This window comes from Balaenoptera musculus, chromosome 13 (assembly GCF_009873245.2).
Source record: "Balaenoptera musculus isolate JJ_BM4_2016_0621 chromosome 13, mBalMus1.pri.v3, whole genome shotgun sequence".
In the NCBI taxonomy this organism is placed as follows: domain Eukaryota; kingdom Metazoa; phylum Chordata; class Mammalia; order Artiodactyla; family Balaenopteridae; genus Balaenoptera; species Balaenoptera musculus.
In genome coordinates, this window is record NC_045797.1 from 11652274 (window position 1) to 11668373 (window position 16100).

Here is a 16100-nt window from a genome sequence, read left to right on the forward strand (position 1 = left end):
GAGGCACTGACTTGAAAGGGATCAGATTTGCATTTCTTCCTAGAACTTCTCCCAGGCCACGTGGCCCAGCCTCGGTGCAGCGTTCACTGTGCGGGCATCCAACGTGGACGGTCTTTCCTGGCTGATGCCCGGCTGGGTTTCCCTCGGCAGCTTGTTTCAAATATTTAATGACTTCATTAGTGACGAGCTTTGGATTTTAAAATCATCCGATGGAAAATATCCTACACAAGTAGATAGAAACAAACAAAAAAAATATAAGCCTTTCAGGCAAGAAGTGAATGATGGCGTATTTTCAAGAATTTTATCTGTCTTTCTCCGGTTTATGCTATAAACTCTGTGCCAGGCACCTTGTGTGTCAGAGAGAAAGTTTTCCAGATTCAACTAGATGGTATATATATGGCTGTGCTTTTTAAAAATAATCTTTTAAAATTTTAGAATAGTTTTAGATTTATAGAAAAATTGTGTGCCATCTCATACAGAGTATTCCCATAAACCTCATGCCCACACTCCCCTGTTATGAACATCTTACATTAATTAGTGTGGTACATTTGTTACAGTTCATAAACCAATACTGATAACATCATTTTTGAACAACTATATTTAATGTGACACAGTATAGTGTACCATAAAAAGTTATTTCACTTTCTTATACCCATTGCATTATTTTTAGAACTTAGCATAATGAATCAGGAAAGAAACGTTCCCTAACAGGTTTGTAGATTCAGCTTCTCCAGAGAGATTTTCACAGGTGTTTTTGAGACTTTGGGAGGTAGTGGACCTCAGGGTGTCCTCTTGAGCAGCCCTTCCAAGCATGCCTCTTTTTTAAAATTTTTTTAAAATGTTTTGGCCACACTACACAACATGTGGGATCTTAGTTCCCCAGCCAGGGATCAAACCCGCGCCCGCTGCTTTAGAAGCACAGAGTCTTAACCACTGGACCACTAGGGAAGTCCCAAAGCATACCTCTTTATCTCACTGAAATGTCCCTTCAGTAAATGTAAGCCTGAAACTAGCACATAGCTGATTATTCTGTTATCTCTGAAAATTCCTGATACATCATTATTAACTAAAGTCCATAGTTTATTCAGATTTCCTTAGTTTTTACCTAATGTCCTTTTACTGTTCCAGGATTTAGTTGTTATGTCTCCTTAAGGCTCCTCTTGGTTGTGACAATTTCTCAAACTTCCCTTGTTTTTAATGACCTGGACGGTTTTGAGGAGTACTGGTCAGGTTTTTTGTAGAATGTCCCACAGTTTGGACCTGTCTGATGTTTTTGGTCATTTTTCCCATGATTAGATTTGGGTTATATGTTTTGGAGGAGGAAGACCATAGAGGAGAAGTGCCATTCTCATCACATCGTATCAAGGGCACATTCTGTCAACACGACCTACCATTGTTGGTCTTGACCTTGACCATCTGGCTGAGCGAGTGTTTGTCAGTTTCTCACTCAAAAGTTTTCCTTTCATTCCCCTTTCCATACTGTCCTCTTTGGAAGGAAGTCACTTTGTGCAGCCCATGCTTAAGGAGTCAGGAGTGATGCCCCTCTTTGGGGGCAGAGCATCTATATAAAAATCATTTGGAATTCCTCTGCATGGGAGATTTGTCTCTTCTCCCCCTTTTATTTAATCATTTGTTTATATCAATATAGACTCATGGATATTTGTTTTATACTTTGGGTTACAATTTAATGCTACTTTATTTTCTTGCTCAAATTGTCCCAGCTTTGGCCATTGGGAGTTCTTTCAGCTGGATCCTGTGTCTCTTTGCCGTACCCCCATCCGTGTGTGTGTGTGTGTGTGTGTGTGTGTGGTGTATGCTGTTTGTGTTATATTTTGCTCCAGGCTCATCTTATATGTTTTCTGCTCCAACCTGACAATCAACCATTTCTCTGAGGAGCTCTGGTTCTTTTCACTGGAGAATAGTATTATAAGAAACCAAGATCTGGATTACCTCTCTTCCTTTCTCCTTAAAATTAATGTCAACTAATTTTTTTCATTTCCAAGATGTCTTCAGACCTCTGAAATGATAGAATTTTCTTCATTCAGCACCAGTGTCTTTTCTTCAAGTAATTAATAATGATGCCTTGTGTTTATATAATTCCCTATGAATACATTGATTTTTACTATTAAAAAAGGATTCATTACAACAGATCACCTGAAATTTTTTAAACTGTAACTTTCATCCTGCTGTTTCTGGTACCCTGACATGTCCATACTGTGTCGTGGAGTGTACGGGGTGCTAAGCAGGAGATTGTCTGGGTGAGCCTCAGAAATCACTTTTCTTGATTTGGGGGCCAGTGATTCCCATACCTCCTTGCAGACATTTTAAAACTAAATGATACTGCTTTGTTACCTAATGTCTCATCATCAGGGAAGAATAAAGGCTTTTAATGAATTACAGCTGCCTTTTTTTTTTTAATTTTTTTTTAACATCTTTATTGAAGTATAATTGCTATACAATGGTGTGTTAGTTTCTGCTTTATAACAAAGTGAATCAGCTATACATATACATATATCCCCATATCTCTTCCCTCTTGCGTCTCCCTCCCTCCCACCCTCCCTATCCCACCCCTCTAGGTGGTCATAGAGCACCGAGTTGATCTCCCTGTGCTATGCGGCTGCTTCCCACTAGCTATCAGTTTTACATTTGGTAGTGTATATATGTCCATGCCACTCTCTCACAGCTGCCTTTTAAGCCCATGGTTGCCTTGCTCCTGGTACATAGGGTTTAATACTAGGTTTGTTTTTCAAACACCAACACATATTTTTAATTAACTTTGCATTTATGGCTTGAAGCAGTGAACCGAGAAGTAAAAGGATGCTGAAACCCCCATAGGATTCTTTTTTTTTTTTTTTTTTAATATTTATTTATTTATTTTTGGCTGCGTTGGGTCTTCGTTGCTGTGCGCAGGCTTTCTCTAGTTGCTGAGAGCGGGGGCTACTCTTCGTTGCGGTGCGCGGGCTTCTCATTGCGGTGGCTTCTCTTGTTGCGGAGCACGGGCTCTAGGCGCTTGGGCTCAGTAGTTGTGGCACACGGGCTCAGCAGTTGTGGTTCACAGGCTGTAGAGTGCAGGCTCAGTAGTTGTGGCACACGGGCTTTGTTGCTCCGCGGCATGTGGGATCTTCCCAGACCAGGGCTTGAACCTGTGTCCGCTGCATTGGCAAGCGGATTCTTAACCACTACGCCACCAGGGAAGTCCCCCTCATAGGATTCTGATAGACAGAAGCCTGTCTCTCTGCAGCTGGTCTCACGGCTCTCCTTCCCCTCCAGGTCTGACTGAGACTGCGATCTTCAGTTGTGAGGCCCACAATGACAAAGGGCTGACCGTGTCCAAGGGCGTGCAGATCAACATCAAAGGTAAGCGGCAGCGTGGAGTCCCCCCTGCATGTTCCGGGGGTTAGGGGGATGCAGTGTGAGCCCTGCAGCCAGCCACCTGGGATCGAGTCCTGGCTTCCCTTTGTGACCTTGGACAAGTCACTTCACCTTTCTGCCTTCAGTGTTACCCTGCGTAAAATGGGGATAATTACAGAACCTACCTCCTCTTGAGGGTTCAATGAGATAATGCAAGTAAAAGTACTCATAACAGGGCCTGACACTTGTCTTTGATCAACATTAGCTAGTTTAGTTCTGCTCAGACGGAGAAGAAAATTGTCTGAAATGCTGACCCTGGATCATCTTAGCTCCTATTTTCACTTTTTCCTTTTCTACCCTGAACTAGTCCCCATTACTCCTTGAAGAGCCCCCAGGGTGGGTGCAGCTTGGGGCACTGATCTGAGGATGCCCTGAGGATGGGCTCTGTCCTTCCTTGGGCAACTGGGGCTTGAAGCAAGTCTCCACCAGCAGCTGTCCTGAGGGAGGAGAAGGTCAGAGTCACTCTTCTTCTGGCGGCACAGGACTCCTGTTCTTCTTTCTCCTAACCTCCTCCACCCCCCTTGCTTCCTCTGAGCTGGGATATAACAGAATGAAAGGCACATGTTTGAAGCCTCCCCCAGGCTGGTGGAGACATTCCAATCCAATCATCTGCCAATCATCATCCCATCCAATCCAGTCTGATTGGATTGATTCCAATCCAGTCATCTGCCATTGGATTGGACATTCCAAACCAATCATCATATTCTTCCTCCTTTTGTGGGATCAAAGGTATTTAAACCTGAAACTTGAAAGGAAAGGAAAACCTACTGTCTTTTTATCCCTTTCAAATCATCTCCCTTAACCTTTCTCATAGAAATTCAAGCAAATGGTATGTTTTAGTATTTGTTCTTAATTTATTTTTAATTAATTACTTTATTTTTATTGAAGTATAATTGATTCATAATGTTGTGTTAATTACTGCTGTACAGCAGTGATTCAGTTATATATATATATATATATATATATATATGTATATATTCTGTTTTTAATATTCTTTTCCATTGTGGTTTATCATAGGATATTGAATATAGTTCCCTGTGCTGTACAGTAGGACCTTGTTGTTTATCCATCCTATATATAAGAGCTTACATCTGCTAACCCCAGCCTCCCATTCTTTCCCTCCCCCAACCCCCTCCCCCTTGGTGACCACCAGTCTATTCTCTATATTATTTGTTCTTAATTTAAATATTGAGAAGGCGATATTGAGTTCATATTCCTTTTGGTCTTATCCTTGGGGAAATAATAGAGGGGAAAAAGCAGAATGTGTTTAATAATGAGTTAAAGGGTGGGCAATGCACAGCAGGAGACTCAAAATTACAAAAGACATACTTTTTAAAGGTGCTGATGTTTAGTTTCAGCAAATCAACTAGAAGAGGCTATGAGAGGGGATTTTCGAAAAGTTCATTGGAAGAAAAAAAATGAGCAAACTGAAAGTTACTAGGAGAGGAACTGTATAACTTCCTTCCTTCATTACGAATTCCATTATTACAATTTTCAAAAGAAATGTTGAGAATTTCAGGAATTCACGCGTGGGCATAAATTTATAAAGACATTTTCATAAAATATCAACATCTTAAAGTTTAAAAATCCATAAAATGAGAAGCACTTCCTGAATTTTATGCTTCAGACAGAATCTCAACTAGGACTTTATTTTAATGAAGCCTATTTCCAAACCTTATGTTTTGGGCTTTCATTGATTTAAGCACGTATATCAAAGCAACCAAAACTCCCTGCTCGTCTGTTCTCAACTGAGGTGTACGTGGCCAAACTTTGAACTGGAAAGGCAGATACTCTATTTAGGGAAGTGAGTCAAACGAAACACTGACTCTTTCCCATTCATCAGTCTGTGTGTCTCCTGGTAAAACTGAAACTCCTGAATACGGTACCCAGTGAGCACTTAACACGGTCCCAGGCTTCCTTCCCTCTCACCCCCTGCGCATCCTGTCCTCGCCTTTACCACCAGCGCACCTCCCCCAGACCTCGTGCATGCGTTACAGCATTTCATCCTCACCCCAGCCCCGTGGGGCAGTGCGGCGGTCACTCCGCACCTTAATAGAAGTGGGAACTGAGTTGAGAGAGGGCATTGAACTGTGCCATGGGCCATGCAGCTGGCTAAGTGGTGACCACACTCCCCAGCCCCTGCCGGTACCCACGCTGGTCTGCTTGCTGCCCCTGCAGCCAGCTTCCAGTGTCCTGTTGAGGGACGCTAGCGCTGGAGTCAGGCAGACCCGAGTTCAAGGCCCCATTCTGCTGCGTATGAGCTCTGTGAGCTTTGGCAAGTTTTTAACTTCTCTGGTCCTCAGTTTCCTCATCCGTCAATGGGGATCGTGAGACTGCTTCTCTGATAGGGTTCCTCCTATCAGATTAGTCGTGTTTCATGAAGTCCGTAGGTTCCTGGCACAGAGTAAGCACTCAAAAACATTAGTCATCATTTTGGATTATAAGTGCGGTTATTACCATTAATTAAGAGTTAAATGTATGGGAATTTTCTGGTGGTCCAGCGGTTAGAACTTCGCGCTTTCACTGCTGAGGGTGAGGGTTCCATCCCTGGTCCGGGAACGAAGATCCCGTGGGGCACGGCCAAAATAAATAAATAAAAATAATATTGATTCACAGATTTTAATATATATTTCTTTTTTTAAAAAGAGTTAAATATAGCACAAGAAACTAAAACCCTCAAACTTCAGATCCTTGTTGGATTCTAATTTAAATATCTATCCATGTCCCACCTGTGGCTGAGGTCATTGCACGTTCATTACGGTATGCCCTCCCCTCCCCGCAAGCAGATGCACTCGGGTCTTGTGCTTGAGCTGACTCTCGCCCATTTCCTCGGCCTGGAAAGCTTCCTTCCTCCATCACACACGCGCATATGCACGCACGCATGCACACACATGCCTGTTCCCATGGTACCCCTCTTTTCTCAGCACAAGGCACATCCTCAATTAACGTGGGTCTCCCCAGTGCAGCCTTTAGCTCCACAAGGGCAGCACCATGGCTCTTCACCCCCATTGAGAGCGCCAGCGCCCAGTGACGCCCCTGCATACAGCAGCAGGAAATGGATGTCTCCCCATCCTTGTCCGGCTAAAAGTTCTCACTTCATCAGGGGGCAGGAAAGCAGGTCTACATCCCACTTCTCTGGCCCTGGCCGAGCCGTCCTATCACTGCAAGACTTCTCCGTAGGCTAATACCATTACCCTTAGGCGTATGATGGCTTCTCTTTAAAACTTGTGTTTAATTTTCCCAGTCTCAAGAAAACAGAAGTAGGCTTGGTATTAATGCATCTGTTTGGTAGCTGTGGCCTCCTGTGGTTTATAACTGTGTCTGTGGTGTGTCTTTGTTTTTTACACAGCAATTCCGTCCCCGCCAACTGAAGTCAGGGTCCGCAACAGTACCGCTCACAGCATCCTGATCTCCTGGGTCCCCGGTTTCGATGGATACTCCCCGTTCAGTGACTGCAGCATTCAGGTGAACTTCCGTAATGAAAAGAAGTAGCTGTTTGGTGCTCCGTGGGTCTGCCTCATTTTTCTTCCTCCTGAGGATGGGCGCTGAGATCATTTCAACACCCCCGTTCAGAATCCCTTGACCTTCCCCCGGGTCAGCGTCCACTGGGCACGCACCATTTTGTGATGTTCTGCCCCCGCCCCTCCCCGCGCCCCCGTGATGCTGCCTCTTTCCCGTGCATGGTCCAGGGCCAACTGGAAGAGAAACATGTTTCCAAGATAGAATGTCATGAGACCAGGGAGAATTCATTTTTAAGATACAAAAACCCATCTGGCTTATAACCAGGAGTCCAAGAAGCCGGGTCCTCTGCAGCCTGGCTTCTCCTGGGTTGGTGGCCGTGAAGGACAGAAGGGCAGGCACAAGATGGGTCATCTTCACTATTGAATGTAGCATCTCAGCCTGTGGCTGCCAGGGAAACCTGGGGATTACAGGCCTTACAGAGTCATCACCCACTTTTAACCACTACCTAAAATTGCTATAAAATAGAGCTGTAAGAAATATAGGTTAGCCATCCTAAAATGACACCTTGCCATGAGATAGGCTCTGCTCTGAGTGTTCATTTCATAAAAAAGGGAAGGGTAGCAGTAACACTACCTTTTACTGAGCGCCCACGATGGCCCAGGGACTTTGCAGACATTATCTTACTTGGAACCCACACCAGCACCGCAGGGCCACAGTGCACACAGAGCCTGTGAGCGGCAAAACTGGAATTCAAGCCCAGGAAACTCTGATACCCAAAGCAATGCTCAGGACCACCTGCTCCTCCGTGTCTCAGGAGAGACGTTGCAGGTGGGAGCACGTAGTTGAACACACATGGATTATCCGCTGAAAACATGAATGCATTCTGCCTTGTACTTGATCATACAGTAAGGTCAGGGATTATTCTTAGTTTTATAAATGTCTGGTCTTATTAGGTAAAAACATAGTAACCTGACATGGGCCAGTCATGCCAACTCAGCTGAGAGAAGTGACTTTCAAAGAATTTTATGTGTTGACAACTAGATGTTTTTAGTACCAAGTGGAACTCGTTTCTCTGCTCTTGCTGCCTCCCACCCTTGCCTAACAGCTGTTCCTTCTCAGAAGAGTAAAAACATGTCATCCCCAAAATAGCCTCCACCCTCACCCTGCTACCCACAGCCTTGCTTAATCTTGTCCAACATTATTTGCAAACCTCCCAAGTACTGGTAAGTGTTAGGAGTTCTCCTTGTGTCTACAGAGTCTCACCAGGGATATCCTTTTTTTTGAATAGCTCTTTGAAATATATTTTACATACCATAATATTCACCCATTTAAAGTGTACAATTCAGTGGTTTTTAGTATAGTCAGAGTTCTGCCGTCATCACCGTTATCTAATTGGGGCTGTATTCATAAGAGATATTGGCCTGTAGTTTTCTTGTGTTAGCTTTTTCTGGTTTTGGTATCAGGGTGATACTGGCCTTATAGAAAGAGTTGGGAAGCGTTCCCACTTCTTCTGTTTCTTGGAAGAATTTGAGAAAGGTTGATGTGAAATTGTCTTCAATATTTAGTAGAAATCACCAGCAAAGCCATCTGGTCCTAAGCCTTTGTTTGTGGAAAGTTTTTTGAGTAATACCAGCTCAATCTTTTTACTTGTTATAGATCTATTCAGATTTTCTATTTCTTCATGAGTCAGTTTTGGTAATTTGTGTGTTTCTAGGAATTTGTGCGTTTCTTTTAGGTTATCTAGTTTGTTGGTATACAGTTGTTCATAATGTTTCATTAGAAGTTTTTTTTTCTTTGAGGTTAGAAGTAATGTCCCCTCTTTCATTCCTGATTTTAATAATTTGAGTTGTCTCTTATTTTTCTTGGTCAGTCTGACTAAAGGTTGGTCAGTTTTATTGATTTTTTTGAAGAACCAACTTTTGGTTTCATTAATTTTTTCTATTTTTTACAGTTCTCTGTTTCATTCATTTCGGCCCTAATCTTTATTTCCTTTCTTTTGTTTACTTTAGCTTAATTTTTTTCCCCTTTTTGTGTCTTAAAGTGAAAGGTTAGGTAATTGATTTGAAATTTCTTCTTTTTTAATATAGGCAATTATACTGTACATTTCCCTGTAAGCACTGCACTGGCTGTATACCATAAGATTTGGTATCTGGGGGTTTTTCCATTCATAATCAAGTTTTTGATCACTTTTCTTGTGATTTCTTCTTTGTTCTATTGGTCATTTAGGAGTGTGTCATTTAATTTTCACTTAGTTGTGAATTTCTTAAGTTTTCTTCCTTTGTTGGTTGTGTTTAGAGGATATACTTAGTATGACTTCCATCTTTTTTTTTTTTGGCCACACTGTGAGGCATGCAGAACTTCCCTGACCAGGGATTGAACCCATGCCCCCTGCAGTAGAAGTGTGGAGTCTTAACCACTGGACCACCCTGGAAGTCCTCATCCTTTTAAATTTATTAAGACTTGTTTTATGGCCTTGCATATGTTCTATCCTGGAGAATGTTCCATGTGCAGTTGAGGAGAAGGTGTATTCAGCTGTGGTTGGGTGGAACGTTTATGTGTCTCTTAGGTCTAGGTGGTTTATAGTCCTGTTCACTTATTCTGTTTCCTTGTTAAACTTCTGCCTCATGGTTTTATCTATTATTGAAAATAGGAAATTGAGGTCTCAACTATTATTTTTGAATTGTGTATTTCTCCCTTCAGTTCTATTAGTTTTTTTGCTTCATATATTTCAGGACTCTGTTGTTTTGGGAACAACCAGGGCCTGTTTCCCTGTATATGGACATAACTGAACCTACATATGGACACAAATAAAGCATGGAACAGCCCTTTTTTTAAGAAAAAATGAGGTATAGTTTTAGGTGCACAACATAGTGATTCAAAATTTTTAGAGATTATGCTCCATTTATAGTTATTATAAAATATTGGCTATATTCCCTGTGTGGACCAGCCTTTTTAAAAATTGTTTCCAGTTACTGAACTGTTTGAAGAGTCCAAGAGGACATGAGACTCCTTCCCATAGGAGGGTGTTACCTTCAGGGAGACTGAGGAAGAGTACTGCCCCCACTTTGAGAAGAGTGTGTCTCAAGGTAGACGTGAGGTAGAGGGGAGGTAGAGTAGGGTGCTTGAGTGGTCTGAAAACACCAGGTCACCCCTACAGGTGGAAGATGATCACACAAGCTTCACTTGCACTCTCTTTGCCTTGGCGTTGGGTGGCCAGGGCGTGAAAAAATCATCCTGAGACTGCCAAATTGCAGCCCCTCTTGCCCGCCTTGGATCCTATTGTGCGGGACAACGTTATCCTGTCTTTGCCCCACCAGCTAGCTCAGGCTTCCTTCACCCATTCTCCGTTCCATCTCTCCTAGGGTTACCGGATTTAGCGAATAAGAATCCAGTTACTTTACAAGTTCATTACACTGTTGATTTTGTGTCATACCTGTACCCATAATTATTGGTGGTCTATCTGAACTTTACATATAAACGGGTGTCCTTTATTTTCTCTGGCAGTCCTAGTGAGGTTGATCAGAACTAGCTCCACAAGTTATATACTTTCATATTCGGTTGATTAACAGTATATTCCCATTTCTGAAGGGACCAAGTATCATTTTGTAGCAGATTCCCAGTTTGTTATAATTTTAAACTCTGACTTGGTAACAAATGAATGTTTTGGACAAGATTCATGTCCACCCACTAGCAGGACACACCCTCTCACTTCCCTTGGTCTTGGCATTAGTTCCTTTCTTCACCCATTTTTGGGCTATGGACTCCGTTTCTATTTTTAACTCTCCCACGTTTATCTTGCCGTTTCATGCCCTCCTTTCCCCTAGAACCCACTGAGCACTGTTATAGAAACCCGTCTTCTTCTAGGAACATGCCCTCCAAGAGTGTCCCTGTGCCTGGAAATGGTCCAGGGCGTTGTTCCGGAAATGGGGCAGGGGTGGGGAGCCAAGGTTTCCTCCACCTTAGTTCCAGCGCTTGGTCACCAGGAAGTAGGTGCAGACTCTAAAGTGAAGAAACAAAGAGTGATTTCTGCCAACAGCCACCACCAAGATAAGCACACAGCTCCTGGTTTCTCCTCTGGTGGCTCCTCAGGCCAACTGGTACCCTCTTGTCACCCCGCAGAGTCTGCGGGTCTGAGTCAGAGGTGAGGCTCTGCCCCAGCGCCACCCTCATGGTATCCACTAGGGGATTTGGAATTCCAAAATGTTGATTTGTGGCCCCTTGACCTAAATTGCAAACATACATATCCTGAAATAACAGCATTGTGTTTCCACACCCCATAATTGCAAGCCCATTATTATCAGAAATATTATTTTGTGGGTTTAAGATTTTTTCCCCCAAATTGTTTTTGGTGGCTTCTGTTTTGTCCAATACTATTTTTGTCTTTCTGATTTTATAAGTACAACATATTTTAGAAGTTGTGGGATTCCCTGGTGGCACAGTGGTTGAGAATCTGCCTGCCAATGCAGGGGACACGGGTTCAAGCCCTGGTCTGGGAGGATCCCACATGCCGCGGAGCGGCTGGGCCCGTGAGCCACAATTACTGAGCCTGCGCGTCTGGAGCCTGTGCTCCGCAACAGGAGAGGCCGCGATAGTGAGAGGCCCGCGCACCGCGATGAAGAGTGGCCCCCGCCTGCCACAACTAGAGAAAGCCCTCGCACAGAAACGAAGACCCAACACAGCCATAAATTAATTGATTAATTAATTAATTAATCAATTAATTTTTTTTAAAAAGTTGTGAAAAATATACAGTGAGAGAAAACTCTCCATGATCCCCATTCCCAGATAAGAGGTTTCCTTAAGGGAAAAGCTGGAAGTTTAGCATAAGACTGAATTTTGCTGGGAATCCCTCTCTCTTGCCTGTGCATACAGAAGACATCTGGAGAGGGATGTGGAGAGACTGGTGGAGTTTATGGAGAGAAAGATGAGGTACAAGGACTCAGGGGAAAGAGCTGATGGGTTTTCAAAAGATTTGGAGAAAAGCTTGTTGGGTGAGATGCACATGACCCTCTCCTATATCTCCCCACCAAAAAATGCCATAAAATCTACACTATCTATGTTTGCTTTTGGAGTTGAATCTGTATGTGAGTGGGAATTGGAGGGTAAGAATAAAGGACATGCTAAAATTAGCCTCAAGGCAAGAGCAAAATTCCTCAGGAGACATAATGAAAAGAAATACAGATTTTTTTTAAAAAATTAAGTATCTCGTCTTCTAAAGTAGGATTTGGGAAATATTTTCTCTAAAGGGTCAGACAGTAAATATTTCAGGTTTTGCCCCACATACGATGTCCCTTGTCTTTACTGCATATTCTGTGAAACAGCTGAAAAAAAAGATCAAGAACTGAAGTGATTCTGAGAGAGGAAGAGCTACTTTTATTATAAGTTATATTATAATGTAGAATAATTATAATGTTATGATGACGATTATTTGCTCTGTGACCTGCCGGAGTGAGAACACTTATTTTAGGCATTTTTCATCAGGTCCTCAATTGTTGCACAAGTGAGTAGCATGAGTAATACACAGTGATCCTGGTGGGAAATTTAAGGTGTGGCCCGAAAGGAAGCAGGTACTTCCCCTCAGTGGAGAGGAAGGGCCATGTACACCGAATGCATGAATGCCCCAAGTCTGACATTCCTACCCCCTTACTAACGCCTGGTCCACAATTTTACTCTTCATTTAGGTCGAGGAAGTTGAGCCACTGAGTCATGGCTCAGTCATGATTTTTAACACATCTGCTTCACCACATCTGTATCAAATCGAGCAGCTGCAGGCTCTGGCGAATTACAGCATCGGTGTGTCCTGCATGAATGAAGTCGGCTGGTCTGCAGTGAGCCCTTGGATTCTGGCCAGCACGACCGAAAGAGGTAATTCCTGGGGTTCAGAATGCATATTGTGCCCGATGGCATGTGATGAAACAAATCCTTCCCAGTGGCCTGATTCAGAGTTTAACTTTTTCTTTGTGTGGCCTTTGTCTCTGGAGGATAATTTTATGGAGGTGACCAGTGAAAATGGGAAAGATGTTTCCTTCTATAATTGAAAAGGGTTTAGTGACAAACCTTATACTTGCTATGTATAGGGAATATTTTCTTTTACATAGGAAGATATTAATAGTAGCACACTCTTTATAGCATATATTATTTTAATTAAAATATAAATATGTGAAAGTTATTACTCATAGCATCAAACTTAAGAAAGCTAATAAACGTGAAAGTGGCTAATGTTCAATAAGCACCTACTACATGCCAGGGACCATCTTAGGTACTTTACATGCATTATTTCATTAGCTCCTCATAGCAATCATATGAAGTAGGTACTGTTGTCTCTACATTATTTTCTTATAGCAAATTTTATTTACATCTGTAAACTTTCATTTCTGTGTGCTGCTTTTGATTTCCAAGAGTTTGTATTTCTTCTATGAATATTGGAGTGAATATTGTAGTTATGTTAGATTTGAATTGTCCGGTTTCCATTATTTCCCAATTTAGAGCTCTGGATTACTCAGAACCTCTTTCCTGCCCTTAACTCCAGCCTTACATAATCAGTGCTCCAATTTTAATACAGACGGTGGGACAGGTCTAGGTCATAAATTGTTAGGGCTTAATCCTTGAACAAATGAAACTAGTGCCAAGATTGTAAAATATCTTAAATGAGGAAGAAAAGCCTCTGAGAACAATTTTTATATGGTGTTTCATTTTCATTCAGTTCAAAAAACTTTCTGGTTTCTGTTTTGATTTCTTCTTTAACCCATGAGTTACTTAGGTGTCTAACGTAGTTTCCAAATATTTGTATTAGTGATTTCTAATTTCATTCTGTTGGGGCCAAAGAACATAATTCATATCACTTGAATCCTTTGAAATGTATCGAGACTCATTTTACAGCCCAGAACATGGTCTATCTTGATAAATGTTCCATGTGTACTTGAGAATGTGTATTCTGCTCTTATTAGATGGAGTGTTCTATAAATGTCAACTTGGTCAAGTTAGTTGACAGTGTTTTTCAAATTGTATACTTATTGATTTTATGCCTCCTTTTTCTATCAGTTATTTAGACGGGTGCATTGAAATCTGTAGTTATAACTGTGAATTTATCTATTTCTATTTGTAGTTCTAGCTGTTCACATATTTTGAAGTTCTGTTATTTTGTGCATAACTGTGTAATATTACTATGCTCTCCTAATAAATTGGCCACTTTATCATTATGAAATTATTTTCTTTATCTTTGGTAATATTATATTCTGTGAAATCTATTTTATCGATATTAATATAGCCATTTTACTCTTTCTTTTGATTACATGGTGTATCTTTTATTCATACTTATTTTTAACTTACTTGTATCTTTATATTCAATGGGTATTTCATGTAGGCAGTACTTTACTTCACAATCCTTGCCTTTAAATTGGGGTATTTAATCCATTAAAATGTAATGATATCATTCATATGGGTAGATTTACATCTGTCTTCTATTTGCTCTTTCTGTAATTTGTTCCCCTTCTTTTGGATTAATTGAATGTTTTTATTCTATTTTATCTCCTTTTTGACTTATTAGCCATAACTCTTTTTTTCTGTTCTTTCAATGGTTGCTTTAGGGTTTATAGTATACAGGTTTAACTTATTACTATATACCTTCAAGTGATGTTATACCACTTCAGGTATAGTATAGGAACCTTAAAATAGTATACTTTCATTTTTCTTCTCCAGATATTTATGCTATTGTTGTCACTCATTTTACTTTTACATATGTTATAAACCCACACTAGATTGTTATTATTTTTGTTCAAATAGTCATAATCTTTTAGAGTGATTTATATAATTATAAAAAACCTATGTTTACTCAGTTGGTATTTACCCAAATGGTAGTTACCATTTCTAATGTTATTCATTTTTTTGGTGTAAATCTGTACATATTACCATGTGGTATTATTTTCCTTCTTCCTAAAGGATTCTTCATTACTTCTTGTAGTGTGAATCTCGATGAGAAATTCAGCTTCTGTATGTCTGAAAGAAATCTTTATTTTACTTTTGAGGGGTTTCTTTGGCCTTCATTTTGTAAGATATTTTTATTAGGTATAGAGTTCTAGGTTACTCCACTGTCTTCTTGCTTGCATTGTTTCTGATAACAGATCTGTGGTAATTCTTAATTTATTCCTCTGTGTATAATGTGTCTTATGTCTCTGGTTTTCCTTTTGTATTTGATTTTGAGCAATTTAATTATGATGTGCCTTGGTGTAATTTTCTTTATATCCATTGGGCTTGGGGTTCATTGAACTTATGAGGTCTGCATGTCTATAGTTTGCATCACATTTGGAAAATGTTGGCCATTGCTTCTTCAAATATTTTTTCTGTTCCCACCTCTCCTCTCCTTTGAGGACTCCAGTTACCCATGTATCATATCACTTGAAGTTATCCATAATTCACTGATGCTATTACTTTTTTCCCTGCTTTTCTCCTTGTGTTTAATTTTGGGTAGTTTCTATTACTATGTCCTCAAATTCACTAATCTTTTCTTGTGCAGTATCTAATCTGCCATTAATTCTATCTAGTGTATATTTCAACTCTCACATTGTAATTTTTGTCTTTTTTTGTATCTTTCCTGTCTCTACTTAACTTTTGGACCATATGGAATACAGTTATAATAACTGTTTTAATGTCCTTGTCTGCTAATTCTAACATCAGTCTTATTTCTGGAGTGGTTTTGATTGATTCATTTATATTCCTATTGTGGAGAGTACTTTCCAGTTTTTCTACATGTCTGGTAATCTTTGGTTGGATTCCTGACATTGTGAATTTTACCTTGTTGAGTGCTAGATATTTTTGTATTCTTATGAATATTGAGCTTTGTTTGGGGTCACAGTTAAGCTAATGGGAAAAGACTGATCCTTTTGGACATTGCTTTTAGTATTTGTTAGGCTGGACCAGAGCAGTGCTTCATCTAGGGTCAACTATTACCCACAATTGAGACAAAACAATTATGTGTACTCTACCCAGTGCTCCTTGAATCATTAGATTTTCCAGGCTGATTGATGGGAACAGACACTATTCCTGGCCCTGAGTGAGGCCCAGACACTCTTATCTTAAATTTTTTCATGTGGTTCTTTTCCTGTCTTCCTCCAGAGTCATCCTAGTGATTCCTTTGCCGTCTCCTGGGCGTTTGTCTTTCTTGGTTTACTGTCTCTCATTCTCATGGAGCACCTTCTCAGTTAGCTCTAGAGAGAATATATACATAAATAAAA

The 16100-nt window shown here is 40.9% G+C and overlaps 1 protein-coding gene across 1 annotated transcript in view; it reads left to right on the plus strand.

Moving 5' to 3' along the window:
* MERTK (MER proto-oncogene, tyrosine kinase) overlaps nt 1–16100 on the plus strand; it is a 146641-nt gene that overhangs the window by 79153 nt on the left and 51388 nt on the right. Inside the window, exons 7-9 of the mRNA XM_036873782.1 lie at nt 3271–3357; nt 6761–6876; nt 12552–12735. Coding sequence (XP_036729677.1) covers nt 3271–3357; nt 6761–6876; nt 12552–12735 — 387 coding nt within the window. The remainder of the gene's footprint in view (nt 1–3270; nt 3358–6760; nt 6877–12551; nt 12736–16100) is intronic.